At 48.1% G+C, this 12,802-nt stretch overlaps 1 protein-coding gene across 1 annotated transcript; it reads right to left on the bottom strand.

The window, feature by feature from the left end:
* Positions 1 to 5,802: 5,802 nt before the first annotated feature.
* Positions 5,803 to 12,067, bottom strand: LOC134878197 (uncharacterized). The gene is made up of 2 exons (XM_063904078.1): positions 7,267 to 12,067; positions 5,803 to 6,936 (listed from the first exon to the last, which is right to left on the bottom strand). Exons 1-2 carry the CDS (start codon positions 11,972 to 11,974, stop codon positions 6,533 to 6,535), a joined length of 5,112 nt encoding a protein of 1,703 aa, XP_063760148.1. The 5' UTR covers positions 11,975 to 12,067; the 3' UTR covers positions 5,803 to 6,532.
* Positions 12,068 to 12,802: the final 735 nt, after the last annotated feature.

Below are 12,802 nucleotides of genomic sequence, written 5' to 3'. Positions count from 1 at the left end.
CATTTTGTGAGGACAGACAAAAAATAATTAAAAAAAACAAAAGACTAGGGAAAATAAAAGAATATAAAAATAAAGTAAATAAAATACAAAACAGAAATGGCAGTTGTGGTAGAAGAACGGGGGACTAAGATGAGTTAGTGGTCAAAGGCTATGGTGAAGAGATGAGTTTTCAATGCGGATTTGAGGATATCCAGGGAGGCAGCATTGCGGATTTCTGCAGGAAGAGCGTTCCAGAGGGTGGGGGCCGCAACACTGAACGCCCTGTCACCAATGGTGTGGAGGCGAGAGCGGGGAATAGAGAGAAGGCCCGAGGACCACAGACTCCGTGTAGGGGTGTAGGGATGGGGGAGGTCTTATAGGTTCTGTGGAGCGAGGCCATGGAGAGACTTGTAGGTGAGGAGGAGGGTTTTGAAAGTGATCCGGGACTTGATCGGGACCCTGTGAAGGTGGATGAGGGTGGGGGTGATGTGCTGCCATGGTTTGGTGTGGGTGAGAACTCTGGCGACAGAGTTCTGGACATGCTGGAGCCTCTCCAGGGTTTTGCTGGGAGCCCCGGAGAGGACCCCATTGCAGTAGTCCACTCGGGACGTGATGAAGGCATGTATGAGTGTTTTTGCCACAGAGTCGGAGAGTGAAGGGCGGAGTTGGGAGGTGTTTTTGAGATGATAGAAAGCAGATTTAGTGACCGATTTGATGTGAGCCTGGAAGGAGAGGGTTGTGTCCAGGATGACCCCCAGGATGCGGACTTCAGGGGATGGAGAGATGGTGATGCTATATTGTGAACATGGCTGTAAGGTAATAGAGGCTCTTCATGGGTCCTGCTGGACACTGGCAGGATCTGTGTCTTTTAGCAAGGCTTCAGCATTCTGAATGACACAATTACACATACAATATACAGTAGAATAGCATGTTCAACTGTAGCCAGTTAGCTAACTCACTAGCGCTAGTTAACAAGATTAGCTTGTGTGTGCTATCAGCTAGTTTACTTTGCTGATTTTCAACTGGCTTTTTATCATTTCATGTCTCTCATCTGGCGCACCCTCGCCACTCGGTGAGCTTCGGCTGCGGCGGTGAGCTTCGGCCACGGCGGTAGAACCCATTGAGGTGAACATGGTTCATTTGCACATAACATTACAAACTTCCGTCTATGGTTACCACCATGGCAAAGTTTCCAAGTAGCATTAGATTTGGCTAAATTAGCTGGGTTAGCTAATCTTAGAAGAAGTCTGCGTATTGGACCATTTCATTTGAATAAACGGTGAGAAAACATAACTTTGGTGGAAAGGGTATATCTTGTGTTTAATGAATCTTACCTTTTTATATTTATAGCATTATTAAAGCTGTTGTGAGCCTCTGGACCGTCATGAATCACCTTTTTGAGCTTTGGTCAAGACTTGGCCGTGTAGGCGTGTCGCTCTACGGCATAGCGTGACGATGTTTACGTTTCTTGGGGGGGTGGGGATGCTGTATGTCTATTTTTACCCGGGTGCAAATAGACACTCCGAAAGATTTTTGGCTCTGAGACTGATGATGACTAAGAAGAACAGGGCTGATAAAGGCACAGCAGAGGAAGAGGATCGGTCATTCCTCGAAGATACTGTGAAAACTATGGGTTCCCAACATACATTTCCCTAAGTAAGCAACACTTTGTGAAGTACAATACTACACTGCCTCCTAGAGCCCCAGGAGGAAATGTACTTACCTCACCTCGTAGTCTACCTGACATTTTTTCCGTAAAATCCACTGAGCATTTCTGTGTGGACATTATTACCAAGCTAATGTAGATTGCTGCTCCACCTCTTTTCAGTATACAAGGTTTGTGCAGCTATTCCCGATGTGTCCTTATTTCCTCAACAATGGTTTTACAAATACATTTACAATAGCCACATTTATGGGATATAGGTTAGGTTTACATATAACAGAATTTCCGTTTCAAAAGCAAAGTGCTTATCTGCTTAATAATATTAAAACCTTTTTAAACTGAATAATAAACTATATAAAACCATGCACTCATATCTATACAACCTAAAGTGCAAAAAGTCCTTCTGTAATAATTAGAGAACATATTTAAGCTTTTGTTTTCAAATATTCAAAGGCTTTATTAGCACAGTAGGTACAGTTTAGATATGGAAATGAACATCTTCCCAAGCTCCTCCAATGCAGCATGATATAACGGAAATAAAACAATAAAAGTAGTGAAATAAATAACCAAATAGAAATTAAATAGTGCTAAATGTGCAAGTAAATAAAACTAACATGAAAATAAAACTAGTGTAAGAAAAAGTCTATATACATGTATTATTTTGCTGACGTTGGGATGGAGGTTGTTATCCTGGCCCCAAGAGGTCAGGGTTATGACCTCCTCTCTTTTCTGTACGCCGTCTCGTCGCTGTCGGTGATCAGGCCGATGATTGTCTTAGAAAATCCGTTGAGGAGAATGGCGCAGTCCGGGATAGAGGAGTTGAGCCAAGTCTCTGTAAAAACCGTAACGTTACAGTTCTTTATGTCCCGTCAAGACTGGACTTCCTGAATATTCTGCCTGTTTTCTGTGTAATGCTTTTTGATTAAAGTCTGTGTGTACCGGTGAACTTTACAAACCTTGTGCCACAAGTGCGACACATTTATAGTTTGGTTTGGTTTTGCATATCATAACTCTTTTCAGATCCCGCCTTCCTCCAGGCTCTTGCAATCAGTTAATTCCCCTCACCTGGTCTCCCCAGCCGTCTCCCTCACCTGCCACTCATTCCCTCATTAGCTCCAGAGTAAAGATACCCCATCACTCTCACTCATCCTCTGCCAGATTGTATTGTGTGTTATGCCAAGCTCTCCAGCGTTTCCTATTGCCTAGTTATCTTATTGCTTGCCTGGTTTTGGACCTCGAGTTTCATGCCTGCCTCCAGACAGGATTATTTTGCATGTTTGACAGATCGCCTGGTTCTGAGCCCTATTCTGCTTGCCTTTTTATTGGTTAGTTTGCCTGACTACTGGATTCTCTGGTTTTGCCCCTGGCTGTCCGTGACCTGAATAAACCTTACCCTTTGAACATTGGTTGTATCTGTGTCGTACTATTGGGTGCAGATCCGTACCTGTGAATGTGACAGTGTGTGCTATCCCACTGCAATCCTGGTGTTGGCACTGGGACTGGGGAAAACAGCCCCGGAAAGAATTAAGAGACCACTCCAAGTTTTTCTTAAATCTTTATCTCTAAATATGGCAGCCATTCCAGTTTCTGTTGAATTTCAACACAGAGAAAAATTGTCTGTAGTTTATAGAATACAATAAAAATAAATAAAAATAATTGAACTCTAAGACACACCTATAAATAATAAAACAAGAGAAAGAGATAATGCTGAAGTGGTGTCTTGGTTGGTGCTGAACAACATCTGCGCCTGGTTTACTGTCAGTGCTGTTCGTTTCTATGATTGTACATTTGCTGCAATTCATTACATTGAAACACATGTGTATGACATCTGTGCGCTGTATATGAAGGTGTTAGTGCACAGCAGGTGTGTATGCATGGTGAAATTAGCTGGCAGCACAACGAATGCTAAAAAGATTGAGCAGGGAAAATAAAACACAACCAGAATATAAAATAAACAATAAAAGCAGTGAAATGTTCTAGGTGAATGGACATGTAGTATATTGCAAGCAATTTCAGCATGTTGAGTATGGGGGTGGGATGGACTATTTAATAGAAGGACACACAGAGTGTCAGTTACTGGGAAAGCTCTTAATCTCCCTCACAAAAACACACCTACAGAACATTGTATCATTGTTTGGCTGAGAGCTCTGGATTATATTTCATTCACGACAAAAGGCACTTATTACCAGCCAAGGCCCAAAACACTGAACCAGATTAAATCATAATAGAGGAGAATAGAGGACAACTGAAGGCTGTGCAGCACACTGTAATATATAGAACCACGACTGGAGAAAATGGGAGGAAACAAGCAAGAGGCACAGAACAAAAGCACAGAACACCCAGCGGGGCATGAAGCAATGCACCAAAGCAAAACAAGGGCTGAGTGCTGGAGCCACTGTGGATTTGTTTTAAATTCTAACACAAAGTTGTACAGTGTGGTTTATTTTGCATTACTGTAATGTCGCGTTCACACCAGCCTTGTTTAGTCCGGTTGAATCGAACCGTGGAGCGTTTCAGCCCTTGGTGCTGTTCGTTTGGGTGGTTTGAACGCAGTCTGAGACCTCCTATGTGAACAACCGGACTCTGGTCCCCCTTGAAGAGGTGGTCTCGGCCCAGAGAACTCTGGAGCAGTTCATCGCTTATGTGAACGCAGTCTGCACCAAAACATAGGAAGTGTAGTATTTACACGTCACAAGAGCTCAGAGGTCTTCAACCTCTATAGAGAAAGAATGAAGCAGAATGGATTTAACTGGAGTGTTGAACAGCGTTGTGTAAAACTAAAACTAAAATATTTCATACGTGAAAGTGGAGCTCCCCGAGATTAAAGACAAATCTATTTTTTTATCCAGGCTGTGTGTAACATACAGTAGCGTATCTGGTCATGCTTTCATTCATTCTGAAATCCAGTGCCGCTGCTAGCCATTTTGGTGCCCTAAGCATAATTCCTTCATGATGCCCTCCCCCCCCCCCCCCCCCCCCCAATAAAAAAACATTATGAGTTGTGATGAGTGAGTGGGGAGGGGAGGGGGGAGGGGAGAGGGGGGCACCATCGGTACCTTTGAGTAGTATGCCTAAAAAGTGCCTCATATTTCTATAGTCTACTGAAATAATTTCGGCCTTATAATTATTATGACGATTTTTCATTAGGCTATTTTTGGTGGTGCCCCCTCGACACTTGGTGCCCTACGCACAGCGCGTAATGCGCGTTATGGGAGCGGCGGCACTGCTGAAATCAATCATTAATTCACAGAGATATAAAGAACTATAAACATAAACTAGGCTATATTTGCTTTTGTGACTGCTCCCCTCACTGGTCCCGACTCGAGTACAGCAAAAAGGCTGTGGCACAATCTGATCAGAGCCCCGTCGTCAGTGAAACCTCCTCCTCACTGCAGAACGTCTCTCATTATGTGGTATAATGTTCTTGGACGCACGTTGAGTGATTTATATAATCATATGCGCTGTCCGTCTGTTGATATACTCTCCACATTAACAGCAGCATGAATAGCCTGCCGATGCTCCATGGTGGAGCTACGGTAGAAATTGCCGAAATGTATGTGTTTTCCCGAGTAATGTCTGACAAATTTCTTAACAGCGCACATGATTTTTGTTTACAGTTTATAGTCCGTTTGAGGTTTGTCTGTGTGAACCATGGATGCATAAGAACTGGATACAGCGTTAGAAGCGGGGCCTCATTCATTCCTATGAGAGCTGCTCATTGGCGCATGAAGACAAAATGGTCTGAGATGCTCCAGAGCAAAACGTCACAAATTACCCATCATGCCTGGCTGTCGAGAGCATAGAGCAAGTGCAGTTGAGTTTCCCCTTAAGCCCCGCCGCCGATCTCCTGCTCTAGACTCAGTAGAATGAATGGAGAGAGGAAATAAATCTGGATAAAGCTTTTAGCACATTTTACAACTTTAAGGACCTAATGTTTTTAATAAGGGCTATAACAGGGTTCATACTGGGTACTTTATTTAGTTTTAAAAAAAGATCCACTGATTTACAGACGTTTCTTTCCCAATGTAAGTGTAACCCGCTGCCTCTGGCGCGTCCGCTGCCAGACCCTCTTCACCTCCCCTGGACTCTGCGTTGTGTTTATTAATTGTTGTTTATTTGTCGAGGAGCGAGCGGAGGGAAGGAGACACCGGACACAGGAGTTCGGATTGTGGCTGAGACCTTTTTTTATTCTTTGTTCCACCAGACTTCATGGACACCTTCCAGAACACAGGCAGATACACTCTCAATAAATCTTCTTAAACAATAATCAACTTAAAAAAAAACAACAACAACATATATCACAAAATAAAAAATAAACATCACTGTTAAACCGCCAACACAAGACACACATTCCCGCCCTGCTCACACAGGCCCCAGTAGCATGCTAGCCACCCACTCACCACACGATTAAGACGTCAAACAGTCAAACACAATGTTAATAACAACAGCGGACTTTAGTCGGACATGTGACTGAACAATAAACGTGAGCAAACCAACAAAAAAAGGAATCGGTTCTAACATAACATTTGATAATGCGGGACGCTATGACCACGCTTACCTTCCAGAACACAGGCAGATACACTAAAAAAAACATGGCGTCCCTCCCGGAGCAAACCTCAGAAACTTGCGTCAACAGCGCCACAGTGCCACCCTGTGGCGCAAACAGGTCACTACCTTACATCCGCCCCTTCTTTAATTGATGGCGTCCCAGCCATCAGATGAAACCAAACATGTAAATATAAACAGAACAAAGACCACCCACTTAACGTGTGGCGCTCAAACAATGAAAAATTCATTAGAGGTAATACATGTGTGGTGAATAAATGATTGGGTTGTGTCATGACTGCGTATGTAACTACCACTCAGATACTCAGTACTACAACTGCTGTGTTACACGTGGCCTGCTGCTCGTCTTGCTTTAACCCTCTGCCACAACTTCCATCCTCTTCTGATCTTCTCCTGGTCACCCTCTGACTTTATGACTTGGGCCTCACAGCTTAGTTTCTGTGGGAGACGTCGATTCCTTGGTGGGTTTCTCCTAGGGAAACTGGGACCCTGAGGGGTGTTGTCACCAACTACAGCTCCACTTGTCTCCCCTCCACTCATTTGTCCTGCATCCATGTCCATGTTCTCTGTGCTTGTGTGCTCATCCTGTCTGTTTGTTCTCCCAGCTCGTGTTCTCCCCACATTTTCCTCTGCATCCTCCGTCATCCAGTCCTCAGCTGTATCCGACTCAGTGCCGGCCTCTCTCACATCCAAAGCCTCCTCTCCCACTGCTCCTCCGCCCTGCTCAACTGGGAGAAACATACATTGTGTCAGGAGGTTCTGGTGAATCACTCTTTCTGTCCCTCCATTCTCTGGTTGCACCACATACACAGGGATGCCAGGTTGCTTTTTCACCACAATGTATGGACGAGACTCCCACCTGTCTCCCAGTTTCTGCCGCCCCTCCACATGACATACTTTGACCAAAACTCTATCCCCTGGACTGAAGACTTGACTCTTTGCTTTTCTGTCATAGTACTTCTTCTGCTGCTCCTTAGCCTGCCGCGACATCTGGTTGGCCTGAGCGTAAGCCTGTGACAGACAGTCGTGGAGAGTTTGGACATAATCACTGTACCCACCTGGCTCATTCTTGGTGGGGAGCCCAAAAATCAGGTCAACTGGGAGTCTGGGATGTCTACCGAACATCAGGTAATGTGGTGTAAACCCAGTCGAGTCATGCCGTGTGCAGTTGTATGCATGTGTCATAGCATCCAAATGCTCATGCCAGCGGGGCTTCAAGTGAGGCTCTAACGTCCCCAGCATGTTTAACAGGGTCCTATTGAACCTTTCCGTGGTCCCGTTACCCTGGGGGTGGTATGGTGTGGTGTGTGTCTTAGTGATGCCAGTACACTTGCACAGCTCTTTCACAACAGCACTTTCAAAATTGCGCCCTTGGTCTGCATGCAATTTTGCTGGGAAGCCAAACCTGCAGAAATAGTTTCTCCATAGCACCTTAGCAACTGTGCGTGCTTTTTGATCTTTGGTGGGGTAGGCTTGTGCATAGCGGGAGAAGTGGTCTGTCACAATTAGCACATTTTCAATACCACCTTTGGATTTCTCCAGGGTCAAAAAGTCCACACAAACAAGCTCCATCGGTGTGCTACTGTGGATGCTGACCAGGGGAGCTCTGAGATTTGCAGTAGGAGTCTTTCTGAGACAGCATCTCTCACACTGTTCACACCACGCCTTGATTTCCTGGAACATTCTTGGCCAGTAAAATCTTTCTCTTATCATCTGCAATGTCCTCTCAAATCCCAAGTGCCCTGAGTCATCATGAAGAGCAGTCTTGACTGCTGTGCGGAGATTCTCTGGGAGCAGAAGCTGCTCCACTGCCCCTCTCTGACAGTCTTGAATGCAGCGGTACATGATTCCATCCTTTACCGTTAGCCTCCTCCACTCCTTTAAGAGAAGGCACACTTGCTCACCCCCTCCGACCCTCTCGCTGCGGCATGGTTTTTGGTTCCGGCTCCTGAAGTGCAAGACTGGGCCAATCACAGGGTCTCCCTTCTGCGCTGTGCGGATCTCCTGCCTTGTCATGGCAGGGAGTGACTCTGTCCCCACGTCCCCATAGGGCTCACTTGCTTCTGGGAGTTGGCTGGGTACAGGCTCTGTGGAGGCAGCAGCACCCTCACCTGGAGGGCTTTCTGGTTCTGGCATGGTTTGTGTCTCCCACTGCTCGCTGGTCACCCGCTGGGGGCAAGTTTGTAGGACCTGGGTTACTTCCTGAGTGGACAAACGAGAGAGAGCATCGGCATTTGAGTTACTCTGCCCCCGTCTGTATTGGATGTCGAAGTCGAATGCAGACAGCCGCGACACCCACCGCTGGCCCGTAGCATCCAGCTTCGCTGAGGTCATCACATACTTAAGGGGGTTGTTGTCTGTCTGAACAGAGAACTTGCGTCCGTAGAGATGGTCATAGAACTTATCTGTCACCGCCCACTTTAGAGCGAGGAACTCGAGTTTGTGTGCAGGATACCTCGTCTCTGCCGGGCTCAAACCTCTGCTGGCGTAGGCTATGACCCTCTCAGCTCCATCCTGCACCTGTGCCAAAACAGCGCCAAGCCCACCCCCAGAGGCGTCAGTCTGAAGGAGAAACGGCAGGCTGTAGTCTGGGTAGCCCAGTACGGGAGCAGTCATCAGCTTTCTTTTTAGGGACTGAAATGCCTCCTCACACTCATTAGTCCACAGGAAGGGTGGGTCAGGATCCACACTTCTCTTTCCACCTCTCTTTTTCTTCCTGGGGTCACCAGAGGTGAGACGGTACAAGGGAGCAGCTAAGGCGGAGTAGCCCTGCACATACCGTCTGTAGTATCCAGCAAATCCCAAAAACTGCAACACTTCTCTCCGGTTGGTAGGCCGCGCCCACTCCTTGACCCTGCTGATCTTCTCCGGGTCTGTCCTGACGCCCTCTGCAGACACCAAGTGACCCAAATACTGCACCTCTTCCCTCACCAGCCAGCACTTGGAGGGCTTTAACTTCAAGCCATGCTCTCGAAGCCGATCAAACACCAGCTGCAATCTCTCCAGATGCTCATCAAAGGTTTTGGAGAATATAATGAGGTCATCGAGATAAATCAGGAGATGAGTGAAGTTGAGATCACCAAAGCAGCAGGTCATGAGTCTCTGGAAGGTGGACGGAGCGTTCTGTAGCCCAAACGGCATTCTGTTAGCCTCAAACAGCCCCATGGGAGTACTGAACGCCGTCTTGTGCCTGTCCTGCTCCGCTACTTCCACCTGCCAATAACCAGATGTGAGGTCGAGAGTGGAGAAGTACTTTGCTTGACCCAGAGCCTCCAGGGCCTCCTCTATCCGTGGCAGAGGGAAAGCGTCTCTTGTGCCGCAGGAGTTGAGCTTCCTATAATCGATGCACAGCCTCAGTGACCCATCTTTCTTAGTTACGATCACTACGGGTGATGCATATGGGCTCTTACTAGGCCGGATGACTCCTGCATCCACCATCTCACTCAACAATCGTCTGACATCCTGCCACTGGGAGGGGGGGATCTTGCGATATGGAAGCCGAAAGGGCTTAGAGTCAACCAGAGGGATTTCATGCTGCACAGTCTTTGTGTGGCCATAGTCTGTGGGATTCTGTGAGAACACACCTGCATTCTTCTCCACCAGCTCCCTAAGGAGGGAGCGCTGGTGTTCGTTCTCCACCGCCGCTTCACTAAGATCCACCGCACAGCCCGCCACCACCTGATCGAAGCTCAGACAGGCTCCATTGTCCCCTTCACTTTCCCCGTCCCCCTGCTTTTTATCAGGAAACTCCACAACATTGTCCACCAGGAAAGCATTGGCTAGTTGTGTATGCGGTTTGATTATAATAGCACGCTGGGACAGGTTCATTACTCTGACTGGGGCACAGCCTCTTTTCACATCAGCAAGCACTTTTGCAACCAAAAGATCTTGAGGGAGCTGCAGGGATGGGTGGCCTTCAATCAGGGCTGTGTAAGTCTTCCTCTGTGGGCCTGCTTTAATCTTGCACATTAAGTCCATCTCTTTCCCTCCAGGAATGCAGATCTTCCGGCCGGTGTACACAACAGGGCCCACTGTGTCATCGCCTTCACTCTGTTTGGTGTCTCCAACCTCCAGTAGAGCTGTGTACCACTCTGGATGGCTTTCTTTGACTTGGTGGAGAAACTGCTGGCCATAGGTTGCTTGGAGATGGCTTTTGACAGCACGAGTGACATTGGTCCCTACAAGCAGAGGGACTGTGGAGCGATATTCAGAATCTGGAACGACAAAAGCTGGTACAGTCTTGTACTCTTTTCCCATTACCTTCAATTCGATGCACAGGACACCTCGATGAAGCACTTTCTGGCCTCCAGCGCCTTCTATGGGTACTTTAGAGGACTGCAGCTTTTGCTCTCGAAGGATGGGGTGGTTACGCCAGTATGTGTCAGTAACAGTTGTTACTTGGGAGCCAGAGTCGATGAGGGCCCTGCACTTTATTCCATTGACTTCCACCTCTCCCTCGTTCCTGGGACCCACCAAGGGAGGGCCCTTTACTCCATCACTGGTCTCTTCTTTCTGCAATAGGGGACCTTGCTGCCCGCCCATGGTTTCCCCGGCTACCATGGGCTCTAGGCGTTTTAAAGGCCGAGATGACCCAGGCGTGTTCACCTCTGCAGGGCTCACTGGTTGAGGTTGTTGAGCCCATGCTGGGTTGGGATTGGGAAAGACTTCTCTGCAGACACGGGCTATATGTCCCTGCTTCCCACACCGGTAGCATGTGACACTTGCACTGGGGATGGGATTCACTGGAGGTGGCTGGGGTCTTGGGGGAGGGATGGGGACTGGAGCAGTGATTCTTGCTTCAAGGTGAGACAACTTAGCCATGTGTTCCTGTTGACTCAGGGTTAACTTTCGGACCATCTCCGTCAGCTCTGATAACTCTGAGGCATGTTTTGTTCTCTCCGTCTTCACGAGTGCACTACTCTCAGATGCAACATGCACTTGTGCATATGTTTTCTTTGATTTGTGTTGTGACTGGAACTTTTTAGTTTCTCTTGCTAGATTTCGCAGTTCAACCTGCAGCTCTCTGAAGCTGAAGAGCCTGGGTTTCATTGGTACAATCCTTGCATATACCTCTTCATCATTAAGCCCTCTCAGAAACTGCCGGGTGAGTTTACTATCACGATCAGGAAAGGGCCTGCCTCCTCTTTGGTTCTCCTCCACAGCCCGCAATGTAGACTCCAGCACAATAGCATAAGAGCAGGCAGACTCCCCTGGCCGCTGGCTGCACTCATAGAAGTCGGCCAGTGGATCCAAGGAGCCCTGCGTGTCACCATACTCTGCTCTTAATTCCTCGAATGCCTTCTCTGGGGTCTGTTCATGGGGGGGAAGGTTCAGGACCAGTTTCCTGGCCTCACCACTCAAGTGTCGCACCACAGTAGAGAAGCGGAGATGTGTGGGCAACTCTATTGCCTCCAGAAGATACTGCATATCACGTGTCCAATCATCGACAAGTATCTTGCTATCCGCGTTACCTGTGAATACTTGGACATTCTTTACCTGATGAGTCTGCATGAACCCGCCATAGGTCATCTGTGAGACGCCAGGGTTAGCTGTGGTTATGGCAGGAGTCCTTGGAGGTGGGCCAGACGGGTATGAGTGCATGAGTGGGTTCGTGGGTTGAGGCTGGGGCATGGCATGTGAGAAAGCGCCAGGATACATGATGGCATGCGGGTTGACTGTCGGTGTCTGTAGTTGCACTGAGGCGGGGGCCTGAAGAGGAGCTGTGTGGCTAGAAGCTGCATTTACCATATTCAGAGGGCTGGGCATTGTTGTGTTTGGATCCCATGCACCGGTGGCAGGCGCCGGAATGGGGGATACAGGATCTTGAGGGTAGTGCACAGGGCCTGGTGCTGTATGCACCTGGGGGGCAGGAGTAGAGCGTGCATAGCCAGTGTAACCTTGAGAACCAGGTTTAAAGGGCTGGGTGAGGTGCTGAACGGCAGCTGGGTGTTTCACGGAGGGCTGTGGCACCATTTGCATTTCTGGTTGGGTGGGATGTGGGGGGCTGTGAAGAGGTAAGGAGGCTTGGGACCCATAGGGATCAGCTAGAGGTGGGTTAGCAGGGCCAGTAACCGTCTGCACTGCTGGCTGGGGCACAGGAGCATCCACTGAAGACATGACACTTGGCAAATTGTAATCTGACCGATTGGTCTGATGTCTTAGTCCTGCAGCTGGTGTGACGTCAAACCTGGGCAAGGGAGCCTGCATTGTAGGTTCAAAGCCTCGCCAGGTGGGTGCTTTGGCAGGATTAATCCAGTAAGGGGACAGCACTGGGGGTAGTGGGGTCAGCTGTGTGCTTACTTCAGGCCTTGGCGGGTGCCCGTGGGTGTGAGGGTCTCTTACGTGGTGCTGTGGGCTCACCATGCCAGGGTCCGCCATGGCCCCATCACTCAAAGGGTGGATTTGGGTTCCATGGTGGGGGCTTGTTGCAGGACCATGGGAGGATTTAATGTCTGAGGCCACAGCAGAGGTTGCCTCCAGCCTTAATGGGGAATCTGCATAGTCACTCCACATTTTGTCTCACTAGCTGGGGCTGAATCTGTATACTGCAAGGCTACCTCAGAATGTAAATGTTGTACGTGAGATTATTATGTC

This window comes from Eleginops maclovinus, chromosome 16, assembly GCF_036324505.1.
Source record: "Eleginops maclovinus isolate JMC-PN-2008 ecotype Puerto Natales chromosome 16, JC_Emac_rtc_rv5, whole genome shotgun sequence".
Taxonomy (NCBI): domain Eukaryota; kingdom Metazoa; phylum Chordata; class Actinopteri; order Perciformes; family Eleginopidae; genus Eleginops; species Eleginops maclovinus.
Note: the sequence above shows the minus strand (reverse complement) of the source record. Positions and strands in the feature narration are given on the sequence as shown.